This window comes from Harpia harpyja, chromosome 14 (genome assembly GCF_026419915.1).
Source record: "Harpia harpyja isolate bHarHar1 chromosome 14, bHarHar1 primary haplotype, whole genome shotgun sequence".
NCBI lineage: Eukaryota > Metazoa > Chordata > Aves > Accipitriformes > Accipitridae > Harpia > Harpia harpyja.
In genome coordinates, this window is record NC_068953.1 from 30,550,401 (window position 1) to 30,565,789 (window position 15,389).

At 38.6% G+C, this 15,389-nt stretch overlaps 1 protein-coding gene and 1 long non-coding RNA gene across 2 annotated transcripts in view; one reads left to right on the forward strand and one right to left on the reverse strand.

Moving 5' to 3' along the window:
- Positions 1–15,389, forward strand: part of LOC128150691 (uncharacterized) — a 59,883-nt gene that overhangs the window by 8,421 nt on the left and 36,073 nt on the right. The gene's annotated exons all lie outside the window — the stretch shown is intronic.
- The window catches only part of PRTG (protogenin), an 86,414-nt gene continuing 79,700 nt past the window's right edge, over positions 8,676–15,389 (reverse strand). The window contains 5 exon segments of the mRNA XM_052807059.1: positions 8,676–9,645; positions 10,774–10,878; positions 11,874–12,039; positions 12,961–13,081; positions 14,268–14,450. Of these exon segments, the coding sequence (XP_052663019.1) occupies positions 9,256–9,645; positions 10,774–10,878; positions 11,874–12,039; positions 12,961–13,081; positions 14,268–14,450 (965 nt within the window). The 3' untranslated portion in view covers positions 8,676–9,255.

Sequence of the window (15,389 nt, forward strand, 5' to 3'; positions counted from 1 at the left end):
TCTTTTTTTCCCCCAATGTATTGCCATGCAGATGAAAGGAAATTCAAAACCATTCTATTAACATGACCCCCGGGGAGTCCCTAGTCTATTTCCAGCTGAAGCAGAATCCAGTGTTTTGGGCACTGATTTAAAACTTCCCATGGAGCAGTATAATAGGAAACATATCTTTAGTCACCCTCAGAAATTCACTTTCATCTTTCAAAACTGAGGATGATTACAGTATCTAGCATCCACTGGACCCACCTGGAATTTTGGTCAACTTCCAGTGATGCTTGAGCCATCTCTCCAGAGAAACCCTGAGGAACTTGGACCATTTTGCAGCACTGCCGGAAAACCATCTCAGCTGGTTCTTGCAGGCCAAACAGGGATTCACACCTGACAGTAAGGGCAGAAGTCTCTCGAAGAGCAACTGTCACCAAAATGTTTGCCAGCCCCCAGACCTCCATTGCCAGCCAAGGAAGATCCTATGGACTAGGCATAGCCATGCATAGTGTATCTTTCACCGAGGCACAGCTAGATTCTGAATTATTAGCATTTTCTGTATGTCTTAATGGTGTATTCCTGTGTAAATAGAATTTAAATAAAGCTTACACTACACTTTCAGGTAGAAACAATATGGTATCTCTTTGTCAAATCTAAGCTTGTTTACCCGGGGCTCTAGCATGCAGTTTTGTGCAGAGAGGAGGGTTCAAATCCCATCCTCCTCACTGTGTGGTGAAGAAAAGGTGAAGCGAAGTCTTAATATATTAATTATAGAAAGAGTAGGACACTGCAACATGGACAGCAACAGCATTAGCACCTACAGCTTGTCTCTTACTGGCAGAGGATACGCTCTACTGTCCAGCACTAATCCTGAGACCATGATTGCAGATGAAGGAAAAAAGGGGAGACAGACTGGGCTGCACAGTGCCAACATATATTGGAAATAAGATAAAGCATAGGTTAGTCCTACTGATAACAAATGCTTATGCATCCCCAAACAGAATACCCAACTGGATTTACTTGTAAATATTAAGATAAATAACTTAAGAAATAAATGAAAGGAAAACAGATGTCTTTTTTCATATATAACAAAATGCAAAATCTGGCCTTAGGTGCCATGGAGATTCCAAATCTGCAGGCACCAGAGCTCCAGATTTGGTGGAGAACTGGGCTGGTTTTCAAGACATACATACCCAGTTTAGACCTTGTGGCAGCCAGTTTCTTTAACGTGTGGTGCTCTGCACAGTATTAGCAGCCAAATACAGGCACAGACTCTGCTTCTTAACAGAGATGCCAGTGTCACCTGCTGAGTGAAAGGATGAGCATAGGAAGAGGAATTAACTCATAAAGAACTGCTGCTCACCTGTTGTAGTACAAGGGATGTTTCACATACCGCAATCCTGATGTGTTGCCACAACTGCAGGTAGAGTCCTTTCCCTCCCTACTCCCTGCTTTCCTCCTTGCTGGGGGCCAAACCACCTGCAAAGCATGGCAGAAAGCTGGCCTTTGTATTCCAACGTATTGGTCCTTTTATCAAACAAACAGGTAAGCAAAAATGGCAGATTGATGTCACTGAGAAACTAAAGAAAGAAACAGCAATGCTGTCATTTCAATTAATGTGGCCATTCAACGTAAGTGGCCCACAGAGCTCACCTGTCTGAAGCTCAGACATTCAGGTTGGTGGCAGACTGCAAGCACATAGCACAGCATCAGGTCAAAAAAACAGGGCTGTTTTAAAGCTTTCCTTTGCAGTAATAACTCCTTGACAGATGGGGATTTACTATTTATTTATTGCTATTGAGAATGAGGACTCTGGACTGTAAAATGTACCTGTACTAACCAGCAGTAACATAATCGGGAACTGCAGTTGGTTCCTGTTCTCACCTAGAGAAAGAACAGCATCTCTGGTGGACTACACTGGTAGAGCTTTTGTATCACTGGACAGTCGAAGACTGAGTGCTCCCTAGCTATTCAAAATTCTTTGTTACCTTTTGCAATTTAATTTATTTACTATATTTAACATTTATTCCTTTTTTTACAAATACTCTGTTAAAATACTTTATTACTTTTTCAGTATTGGTCTAATTTTCTCAATTACATCTGAATAACAATATTTCAGTGTTCCTGTATTTGAACATACAGAATAAAGAATTTTGGATTAGAGTTTGTTTTATAAATAGTCACCACAGTTGGTGCTCTAATACTTACAGGGATAAACGTCTTATAAGCTACCCAACTAGGCAGAACTGTTCTATAAGCAGACTCTGCAGGTAAGAACAGCTGTGATTCATAGAGAAGCATGATGAGGCTTTTCAGATTTCCTTTGTCTTCTGAGAATTCAAAAAGGAAAGAAAGACATCATGGTTCTACTGTAGAATCCAGGCAGCCCAACTCATCAGCACAAGATGCTGCCAGAGCAGAAAGGCTCTGTCTCCTACAGGCACACACAGCACCCTCTCTCTTAGGGGTGCCCGTAAGTGACAGGGCACATGCCTCTTGGAGAGGGTCAAAATAAGTAAAAATAAATGTATTCAGAAGCAGTCATTTCCTGGACATACAAGAAAGTTAGTGAACACTTATTTCAAATCTTCAATTCCCAATACTGTGATTTCAAAACTTTGAAATACCTGTGAAATATCTTTTCTTTCCCATTAAGTATATTCAGTGCCAGTGAAGAGTTCCAGTCTTTTAGGGAACAATATAGATGAAAAGCCAAAGTCAAACCTACCTAAGGATTGTGAGAGTTCAGATTCCATTGCTGTTTTGTTTTTATTTTCCCTAGAGACCTTGTAAATAACAGCAGTAATTACTGTGGTTTTATTTCCAGTAGTGTAAGATTTGGGTGGGCACTACTACTCTAAATCCAACTCTGTACCTAACTCTCTAAACTGCCTGGCCAAATTTTCAGTTGCTTTCAAGTGGCAACCAGTAATCAACCTGCTGGCAATAGAAACCTTTTAATCCCTACAGAACTTAATTTCCTCACTAACTTAACTTGACTTTCATCCAGAATGTAGTCCTTTGTAAAAATAGCAGTTTGCCTTTTGACCAACAGCAACTGCATTTTCATAGTCTTGTCATATGTTGAAATACCAGGTTCAACAGTTAGCAGGTGTAAAAATGTTGGGAAAAACTCTGTAGTGCAGCTTTGCAAGCAGCTTCCCAGACTTTTGAGAACAACTGTGCTGAGAACCACATCTTCCACACCCAATGAAAATAAACCAAAACAGAGATCTTGCATGGGTGTTTGACAGTAGTGGGACACAAATGGAGTTTTTAGGTGGGAAATAATTCCAGGTACAAAAATGATACATGAATACATGTTTGGGAAAGTTCTGTGAATTTCAGTGATAAGGCATGTGCAGTTTACTCTCTACCTCTTTTTATGATTTTTAAGTGCCATCATCTCCCTAGCTGCTCAGCCTAAAACGAGACACTGTATTTATATCTTCCTTGTTTTGAGCCACTCATCAGAGACACTGAAAATAAAATATTTATCAAGTAACACTTTTACTAAGGAAAACTTTTATTTCAACTGTGCAATCAATCAGTATTTAGACAGCAGTTTCATAAACATTTGGCATTTAAACTTCTATTACTTTTTGGCATGACCTTGGGGTAGTATATAAACAACCCTGGAGGGGAAAAATGAACCAACACACTAGGTAACATTTACTAGAATGCTAGAAAAACAAATCCACATTATTAAACAAAATAGTTTTTAAAAGACATTAAAAAGTTACATTCAAATCAGGGCAAATATTAGCTTCCCTCATGCAATGGAATTCACAGAGCTGATCCCCTGAGACAAATATGAAATTAATACAATTCAGCTCCATCCTCCATTAGTGAGTCAGCCATTGCTGCCCTTAGAAGAAAATGGCACACGGAGTGAAAGGATCCAGAACACCACAATATGAGATACATACCTGGCTCCTACACTGGCGATTCATTCACAACTTTATAAAAACCCAAAAGCCAAACAATCAAAAAGCAACATTTGCGTATGTCAGTTTTTCATATACAGTCAGTCTTTACTGAAAATATACCAGGCAGATGCAATGTGGGTATATGCAACCATGGAAAGCTGAAAACTTCCAGAAGGAGCACAGCTCACAATGGAACCAGAGGGCCCAACACAGCAAAACCGTAAGCATGTGTTTACATCCCTTTTGAGTTATTTAGGACCAGTCTCAGTGTAAATCTAGAGGAATTCCAAAGAAATAAATTTACTTGCACTTAAGCCAAATTGAATTTGTGTTCTTTTCATAAGGGCCTCTATTAACAGAATGCGATTTGGTTTTGGACTTGTATTGAAGAATAGTATTTTTGAAACACGTTTCAAAATATACAGTTACATAAATAATGTATTTTTAACTTAATGTTTTTATAGAAAGGCACTCAATATTTCCTGCAGACAGTCAAATTCCTCCACTTTAGAAATTGCTTGCTATTAGCAGAGCTGCAGTTGCAGCAACTAAGTGTGTAACAATTGTTCAAGCTAAGAACTACCTCTTTAGCAATTACTAGGTGTAATTCTGCTTTCAATTTTACCAGAATAACTTCAGTAAATTGATTTCTGTGAAATACCACCAGAGTTACACCTGTGCAGCTCTCTTTTCAGTTGGTGTGAATGAGATTTTTGGCTAAACACGGAGTGCCCTACAAAACCTACCAACGTTCCCCATGTTAGGAGATGGACTTTTCCCTGCATGAACTTCATTCTGTAACAAATAAAATGAGCAAGAGCTCTTGGTTTTAAGGCTTACAAGTTTGCTCAGGGTAACATGTTACTGAGACCCAACAGTCCATGGTAACTATGCTTGCATACGTCAGGTTGCAGCAAATGGTAAGTCATTCAAATTGGCTTAGTTTGCAATGAAAAAGAGGTAAACTCACTTGAAGTACTCAGTTTACTACAGGCTAAGACTGGATGCATGGAGAGTTACAGTGGACTTCTGATGCATGGTAACTTGTTATCTTACAAAAATGCATTTGCCAGTGGGAGTTTTAACCACGTAAGAATTCTGGCCTTTAAAAATAATAATACTGTGAAGATTTCAAATACAAAAAAACAACAAAAAAGTTGATTTTTTTCTGTCCAGACCACGCAAACTGAAATAAAAATTAATTCTCCCATTGACTTAAAAAGAAACAGGGTGAGGACCCTGATTTGAATAAGGCAAACAAGATTTAGCTCACAGTCTAAAGCAAGGGAATAAAACCAAAGAGGGAATGAACTATGGAGAGCAATTAAAAACGGGTAAAGAAATCTCTCAATACTCTTTTCAGTTAAAATCTCATAAGTTATACAGAAAATGCACAGCTAACACAGGAAATTATTAAAAGCAATATGTAGATTTTTCAAGTTTCTCTTACAAAAGAAGAGCTATTAAAAAAAAAAAATCAACTGATAGGCCCTGTTCTACACAGCATACACATTCCCCGTTCGCCTAGATAACTCCTGAAAGATGAGAATACTTTTTATTTGTTAAATATGAAGAATGTACACAAGTGTAACTCGTTTTGGATCCAGGTCCTGCAGAACAGGCATTGCTGTTGCAACTGAAGGGCAGAGTCCTCACGTGGAAACACAATTAGGATGGTAAACCAATTTCAAGATTTCCTTTGTAAGTTTTGATGCTTTTCAAGTCACATCAACTGTAACATTTTTGCATTCTTTTTAAAGTACAAGGGTTGCATATACACTCATTACATCATCCATGGCTCCTTAGTTCTTAATACACTTAATCAATTCACATAGTGTAACACTAAATTCCACATTTATGTTCATCTTCCAGAACATATTCAGTAAAATTCATAATTAAAAAATGACATTTTTTTCTCCAGGACCCAGTTTCTACAGACATAACCAAAAAAAAAAATACTGGAAAACCTGAAACTATTCTGCCAGCTCTTTCTAGGCAAATGGAATGAACAAAGTTTACATATGAAAAACTGATTTCCTTAGACAGTAAACTTTTAAGAAAATTAATATCTCTAATATCGTATCTATAATTACATGTGTTGGCTTCAAGGATAGGAAGCATTTAAACTTAGAGCCCAATTTTGCACTGTTAGAATCATGAAGGATTGATTCTGCTATTGAGTTCAATAAAGTATCAGTTTCTACGTAATTTTTCTGGAGATTCCTTTGCTTACATTGGTGGAGTTTTCAACCATAAGACAAATTTTCTCTCACAAAATCTTTTGATATATTAGTAATAGGCCATGAATTTTGAGGAGAACATGTTTTTTTGTTCTGTAGTAATCATGACTATATGACAAAGTAAAGGGAAGCACATGAATGTAGACTGGGTTCTGGAGAAACGTATTATATTTGGTTAACATAAAAATAAAGAAAAAGACAGAATAATTAATGTCTAACTAAGCTTGCCTATATGCTGAGGTAACCTTAAATATCTTTGGTTTTCTTTATTTGCTGATAAAAAGTACCTTAATAAAACATTAAGTAATGAATAGAGTTCTGGATGCACTGCTCTCTAATACACTGAATATTTTCAACTCTTTGGCTATTGAAGTTAGAGCATCTATATTAGATTGACAAAATTTATACAAAGTCTGTTTCTCCCAAATTATCCATGGGTTAATCTACAGAGTCGGTCTCTGGAAGAAAAAGTTTAGGATTTACAGTATTTACCTGTAATGAAGGTCATAAAATTACATCCGATTATCAGTACTTACAGCAAACAAGTCTTTGGAGAAGCAGTTACCATCTGCATATCAGCTCTTTCTGAATGAAACTAACAAAAGAGGCTACTCTGAAAGATGAAGTGTGAAACTTCATGCTACAGTTACACATTCTTAATCTAGTTTTGATTAATTCACACTTTACCTAACTAGAAACAGTACTCTGCTGTACACTAAACATTCTGCCTGACGAAACCAAAAATAAATCTTTGGTGAAAGGGTTTTGTTTTTCTTCAGCAAGTAGATAAAAAACTGTTCAAAAATATTTTTTTTAATACTGTATTGTTGATGAACTACATGCTGGAGAAAAAAAATTACACTTGGAAGTCTTTGGAGATATCTGCTGGTATTATTATACCTTTCTTTAAAGGCTCTTGTAACAACAAGGTAGTTAAAATCATAGAAGCATACAACTCATCTATGCAATCAACTACTACAACCAAGAAGCCCTGTTGTTTTTTGTTAGTAACTACTTATACAATAAAATGTATTCGGCTCTTCAAACCTATAGCTTTTAACTAGTTCAATTATTTTTGGACAATATGTGGCTTCCTTCTCTTCTACAGAAAAGTCTTTGGTACAAGATTATTTTTAAAGCATTTGCAGCAACACTGTTACAAAAAGGTGAATGTGTACTGTCTGGTTCAGAACTAGCAAACAGTTACAAGGTAAAGAACTACAGTAACTAGAGGCCAATTCATCAACACAAAACAGAACAGTAGGGCTTTTTGATGACTTCTCACCACCTTTTGATACATGAGGAACAATACAAAAGTCAGCCTGGCCTGCCTTAAGGGTGACATCTTGGTCCCAGTAAAGTCAATGGGAGTTCTGACAGACTTAAATAGAGCCAGGAGTTCCTATGGTTGCTTTCTCACAACATTACATTTTAAACATTTTTTCTTTTAAAAGTAAAAACATATGCCTAATTTTTTTTTTTTTTCTTTAAGTAAAACAGGGAAAGAGGAGGAGTGGAGAAGAGGACTGGATATAGATACAGGCAAATTTATAACATTGGATGATTCCAACCTCCTCTCTCTCTCTCCCTCTCTCCTATTAAAAACCAAACCATGATACCCTGTCAGTTTGCTCCACGTTTCCGTGAGGCAGCTCAAAAGTAACAAACTGTTCCCTGAGTACAGGAAAAAACAACAACAAAAAACCCCAAAAAACACTAGAATAACTTTTAAAGGAGGTAGTATAAAACAGGAATTGCATGGGTTCAAGGCAGTACCAGTACTCACCTCTTCCAACAGACTCTTCAACTAAAGCTCTGGCTTTTTTATTTCTCATAGTAGCCTAATTAGAGTTTTAGATTGGCATGTGGGTAAAGTCACTCCCTGAGCTAAAATTCCTGGCTAACAGCAGACTAGGCGAAGGCAAGGAGCAGGGTCACATCCTAACAAGAGCTCTGAGACATACTATGATGCTAGCAGTGCTTATCAGCACTCAAAGCTGGGTAAAAATGAACTATAAACTCATGATGCAGTTTACTTAAAACATCTAAGAAGCATTTAAGGCATCTTTCAGTACTCCAAAGCAATTTATGAATACTAAAAAGGCATAAGGCAAATCAGTAATTTCATAATATATATATTGCAAGGCACCATTGCTAAGAAGTACTGTGATACTAGAATACTCAGCATTATTATCTATTCCATGACTCTCAGGCAGAGCTAAACTGTTTGGAAATGCTGAATACTTCTTCGTTTTGCCATGCTTTTTAGCATTAAGTGTCAATAAAGGGGCAACATTTGTCACTGTGGGGAACCCAACGTGTCCCAGAGCCCTAAGGATATAGCATACATCCTGTCAGCAGTTGCTGGCACAAGTTTCTGGGGGAAAGGCACTACCCTAGGCTTACTGGGATTATGAGAAATCAAGAAGTACAAAAGATTTCATGTGGCTGTATACGTGGAAGCACCAACTCCGGTTTTCCCAGTTTTTAACATCCTCTATGTCAAACACATTAAATCATTACATTTTATACTCTGAGGTTTCCTTCTTTTTAAAGACAGAGCTTCAGCTAAACAATCTTGTTCACCTACCTATACAACTCCCTGATCACTGAGCATACACACGTGCACACACACATTCTACACACAGCTGAAAACAAAACAAAAAAAGAATCCAAAATAAAACAACACTACTAGGAAGTATCATCAGTTCCATAGCTGAGACCAACTAGAACACAAATGAGGTAAAGCAGTCATCATTCAGAGTTCACCTCTCGGCAAACTGAGGTAGATAGTCAGCAAAAGGGCCAACAGCCTTCCCTTTGCTCCAGTGACATATTTTTAACTTTAGTCAGAAATCTTCACTGTCCTTTCACATTTGTTGACCACTGAACATTCAAAATGAGTGAGTTTAAAAACAAACAAACAAAAAAACAAACAAAAAAAAACAAAAGAAAAAGAAAAAAAAAAAGAAAAAAACATTCAACAGAGATATGGGATCACCTGCTAGGTTAGTCAGGCTTTCCGCAATAAAACTTTGGCTCCCTGTTCATTGTCCTTCGAACAGACATACACTGTAAGAATGTCTGGCGTGGCCTTAAGGATGTCAGTTTTGCACTGCAGAGCGTATCTGAAGAGGTGAGGCAGGAGTCTGGTCAGTAGCGAACGGCAGAGGAGGCTCTGTGCAGTTACTTATGGCAGGGCTCATCATGTTCGTACCCAAGTCACTGCTTACAAAAGGACTGGTAGTGAGAGGGGTGGCACTTGTCATAGAGGAGATGTGTATCTCATCATTGGACTCATGAGAAAATCTTCCAGAGTCACCAGTCTCGTGGCTTCCTTCGCTGTTGGCTGAATGCTCCGTATCAGCAACAATACTGAATGGCACCTGGAAATTAGACTGCTGGCCAGGAGAGCTGGGGGAGTCATCCTCACTGATCAGCACAGTGGTACCTGGCTGGTACAGACATACCGCCTGGACAAATCTTCTCTGAGGCTACATAAAAAGCAGAGAGAAAAAGGTTGTTCAGCCTCTGAAAAGCTGAGCTATAATTTGAATTTTTACTGCATTTCCTATCTCCTATTCTGCCAGAGTGCCTCTAACAGCATTGGCTTGGAACAATCTGGGCTTTCCTACAGGAGGTTAAAAAGAACCAATCTCAAGTCTTGCTCTTACTTTTCCATAATAGATGAAATAATCCCTTCTAGCTAAGCATGGCTAATCAAGAATGATTTCACTGGAGAGACCTGAATGGTATTTTAAAAACATACTTGGTAGAGCTCTCTCCCGGTAGAGCTCTCTCCCATCCCTTCATCCATATTCTTTAAGCGTTACTCCTTGGGTGGTAGCAAATATTTTTCTTACAGAGGCATCAGAAACATGCAGCTGCTTCTGGAAATATTTTGGAATACGAACTTACAACATGGATATCAAGACTTCCTATTCCTTAAATATACAAGAGCACAATACAAGTTACAATTCAATAAACATTAGTTAGATGCCTCATAGGTGTGAATTCGCATGATAATGTTCAGGATTTGGTTTAACACTTCAGTTTTAAACTGTTATTCTTCTCATCCAAACAGTAAATGTGTCCAGACCAACAATTTCAGAAGCCAGACAGTTCTACTCAGATTCTTAGTTTCTTCAGTACATTGGGTAAATCATTTAATTTCCCTCTTTTGATTTCTCTTCAGCAAACAAAGTTTTAGCTGTCAGGGTAGGAGGGGATTCTTTGTATTTTTTAGATTATTTTTATTTATAAATACATATTTAATTTGTACTTATATTTATACAAAGTCTCTGCAGATGTAGTACTGTAGATGCTATGCATAGACCCAGTACACAGAAATCCTTTTGCTCGCAGATAAAAGGGCACAGGCATGAAAGTAATCAGTGAACTGTAGAGAGTTACAATATCTGACAACTTGGGACAGAAAATGAAACTTCTGTAAGACTTTACTACGAGGTAGAACACCATCAACCTTAACACAACTGAAACTATCCAATTAAAACTCAGACCACTACTTATGCTTTTCCATAAATAGAAAACTACCTATCTTCCTTTGCAAACACAGGGTATTACAGTCAAGATTGCTCATCTCTGCCCAATAGACCAATTACCTCCTCAGTCTTCACCTTCTTAGTATCTTGGAAAAACAGCCACCTTTTCTTGCAGTTAGTCTTTGTGACAGGCCCATAGCTGTTAATAATCAGATCAGATCCCCCCTACAATAGAGGAAGACACACAGACATTTATTTTAACAAACTAAATTTCTAAGATATTTGAAAATATTTTTCTATTCCTACCTATTGGCTCCATACTGAAAAGGAATACAAATGTCGTGTTAGTACTCAGTCATGTTTTTGTGGTCTGGTATTCATCTACTGCTCGAGACAAGTCAAGACCAGATCCGCTAAGTCTGGCAAGCCCACAGGCCAGACCCAACAGCTATAATACTGCAAACACACAGCAAAATATTCCAGCCACTGCTCTTGCTCTACTACTTTGAATGTGACCATTCATAGACATTGCGTCTGTGCCTGTACTGGGGTCCATTTCCATTTCCCAGCTCTTGCATATATTCTCAGGGAGCAGCTCCACTCAAGTTTGCAGTGTGTACAGAACAAGCCTTAAATCAGTAGGTCTGCCTGTGAAAGCAAGGCCAATGTGGTTTTGTCACACCGGACTCCTGGACTGTAAGTTCTGCACATCTGCACATCTGCTGATACATCCTGCCATCTAGATTAATTTATAATATGACCAAATATGAGTTCATAAAATGTACATTGTCTTACCAGTAAATATACAGAAAAACACTATTTTCTTTAACACCTGCTTAGTGTCATACTTGACTAGATCGTGCACAGGCACTTACTGAACTAGGTGCTGACAAGGACTCTCTCACCTATCTCCTTTTGGACTAGCAGAGGCCACCTAGCAGCCCTAAGCCTATGGAGCTTTTATCCTTTGATGTTGTGCCAGAGCCAAACTCTGCAATCTGCAGAGTACAGTGTAAGACAAGTGTATTGAATGAGATCTCTAGCTGAACTTTAAGACAAGTCTTGAAATTTGACCCTGGATTGCCAAACTTGTGCTTGCCCCATTAAAAAACCTGTGGATTTGTAGCATACACATTTTACTTTTGATAAGGACTCGGATGTTATAGCAATGAATTCTAAAGAAAGATTTCTGTTTTGGGAGTGAGTAAAGCTCACAGTACCTTAGCATCGATGAAGCTGTTTCCCACTATCATTGGCAATAAAGATTCCTCATTCTCTGCAATTCCTTCAATACTCTTCTCCACCTCATTAGCACTGGCTAATGAGATGCTGTTATGTGACAGCTGGTCAGTGCTTTGCTGCACAGGTTTAGGAGCAGATGTTTTCCTACACAATGTTAAGCAGGAATAAAATTGACCCACAGGAAGAAAATACAAAAAAATCAGGGATAAACTTCAAAGCTATTATTAATCAAGTAATATTGGTATATTCTTGGTATTTACATTTGTTATATGATACTCCTAACTCTCATGGAATTTAAATGTTATTGCTTGTGATAAAAATAACACGTGCTTCCAGTTAATCATACACAGTAGGCTACAAGCTTATGTGCAGACAGGAATTGTCATGATTAGTAATATTACTTAGAGGAAGTAACCACTGATGATACTAAGACCTTTCTACCATGCTACACAGAGACTGTCTCCCAATCCATATTTTTTCCTGCATGTATGCTAAAAAGCCCTTGTTACTAAAATATACTTTCAGACATTTTTTTAATTTATTATTTCAAGCAACTTACATTTGTTCTGATCCCAAAGTTATGGGCAGACTCACTGGGCCAGTTTATGCCTCATAGCAGCTCGTGACAAGACAGACAGGTGGTGGCTTGCACCACTGCAAAGAAACTGCATCATGGAACTGCTTTATGTCAGAGTTCCTCTTGTCCAGCAACAACAGAGGGCTAAAGCCTTGCAAACCAGGTCTGGGCAGGCTGGAGGGTTAAACAGCAGGAGCAGATGGTGTAAAGCAGCATGCTCATCTGACTCAAAAGGGGTTTTTTATTGGGAAACGTGCCTCATACTTAGTTGTCAAAGCACCACTGACTCTGTGGGTTCTTCATTCTTTTCATTGGAGAAGGAGCTCAGGTAGAGTAGGAAGAGCCAACAAAGTGCTTTGTTTCCACTGCTGGTCGGAATAGGTGAAGAGACAGAGTACTTCATAGAATTTAGCACTCTTGGAGAAGGCGGCATGTCCCAAGAATCGGTGCATTGAGAAAGAGCTCAATCTTCAAGAACAAAAACATACCTGGCTTTACTGCGATAAATTAAGATCAGGATGCAGATAAGGATGCAGGTCAAGGCTATGCAAACCCCAACAACAATGCCAGTCATTGATTTCTGGTCCAGATGGTAATAGTCAGAGTAAGCTGTAGCAAAAAAGAACACAGAAAGTCTCAGTAAATAGGAAGAGTTACCCCCTGCTCCCTGTCAGGAAATTAATAGGGTTACAGTCACAACCACAGAGACAAATGCTTCCTTTTAATGAGATTTCCAGACCTTCTCTGTCATACATTTTGACACTTTCGAAAATAAAATTTGTAGACCAAACAGAGGAGTGTATGCAGTCCTCGTGTGGGAGGGGAAGAAGGGACTGCCGCACACCACAAGCCTCTTCAGTGACCTACAACATGGAGCAGAGGAGCTCACTCCAACCCCTTCCTTACAGGGTGCTACTAGACAACAGAAGGAAAAGGCTTGGAGAATTCCAGCCACTGTCACCTAGGAGGGTTGGCTTTGGTTTATGCTTTGACATCATATGTCTATTAACCTAATCCTGAGGGCATGACACTATTTGCTTATTCAGGCCTAAAATATAACTGAGTTCCAGGAAGGGAGAAAGCCTGAGCAAGAAAAATCCCTGTGTTTTAATCACAATTCAGTGTGGAGCAACAAGGAAAGGTTAAAAGGTTCATGTACCTGAATAATTACTAGCTCTTGTCTCCCCAAATAGCTTTAAAATCTGTAACAAGTCACCAAGATAAATCCCATTCTATGTCAGACAAAGACAATGTGTTCTTCCATTCTTACATGGAGAAAGCATTGACATTATCTTAATTTCCACAATGTAACACAAAGTTTTCCCCAAAGAGCTCCAGGTGGGGCTGACTTCTTTGATGAAAATATATGCTGGTGTATCACTGACTGACTGGTTGATTTGGGTTGCTGGAATACCAGGAACCAGCAAATTTCAACAGATTTATTTGAAATGCTGTCTGGTTCTAACTGACCCAGTGCTACTGGTACCTCAAACCAAATAAAGGAAGTGCCTTAGAAGAGTGGCTGCAAAGTTGGTATTGATGTAAAATTCAAAACAGTTATGTATTCTCATTTGAAAGACAAACTTCCAAATTCTGAGCAAAAGAATTAAACCAGTTCTGAGTTGAACTGAGATAAAAATTCCCAAATGGTTCCATTTAGAAGAAAATGCTACACTGTTAGGACTGCCTCACGTGAAACAGAATGGTTTACCCAGAAAGCAGTTCCAAGCTAAAGCAAACAGGGATCTTTTTTCCTGGTACTTGTGACAGCAACCATCAAAACATTGCTACTGACTTGTAGAATCTCCTGAATCCAGGCGTTTAGGTCTCTGATTAGACTCGGATGTCGCCTTTGGCAGGACAGCAAGTTCTACCGCATTTGAGAAGGGTCCTTCTCCCACTTCATTGGAGGCTGCTATTTTGACCAAGTAGACATTTCCTGCTACAAGGTTTTCCAGCAAAGCCATGGTCATTGCTCCTGTGAAAAGATTTGATAAACAGTTCCAGTTAGACAAAATCTGTGGGAACAGACTGAGATTTAGACATTGGGACCTACACTTTCCTTCCAATACGACCTCCAAATCTTGTTTGAGGACTGCGATCATTTTCATATGTTCTAACCTGCGTATACAGGGTACAGAATGAATGCTGGGGTTGCCTGCTTGTCCCTTCTGTCCTTTCTCTCCATACTGTTTGAACACAGCACACTGAAGTGCCAGTATAGTTCAAAACCAAGAGTCAAGTATTGGCTACGATACACGGCATACTAATCCTAAATCTAGCGCTAGCTGCATTTCAGTGTGATAGTGTGTATGTTGTGATCGTATATGTGAAAAGAAGCTCCAAACATTAACCAGACTTTCAGGCAGAGAAAGCAGAATGTTAGACCTCTCTCATATACTAACCTATGAGCCTCTCCTAGATCCACTGTACCATAAATGTGAATGAAATTTTCAGGTTCAGTTTATCAAATTTCAGGTCTAGTTGGTAAAATGAACAGGACAGATTTGAAAGAGTACATTATAGCACGTTTTTAAAATAAAATTAAACCCTATTTAGACTTGCATAGGTTTCCTTGATTACTGTGCATCTTAGCTGTGCTACTAAAAATATTACAGAAAATGTCTTTCTCGCATGCTAAGGATTCATTTCCTAAAGTCCCTGAAGGCAGGAAAAACAGATTAAGAACATAAATAGGATTCACTTGCATTGTCCTTAGACAGGCAAAACTCCTATTAAAGTCAGTGAGAGCTTTGCCTGTCCAGGGACTGCAGACTGCTGCTTAAAATTTCAATTCCTTTCTAAAATGCCTGTGTTTCTTCCTACCATAGAAATATATTGCTTTTCTTTCCCTAAATAGTGGCAGTTACAGGACCAAATCTATCCCTTGTTCTCTTTCACATACTCCGATTACTTT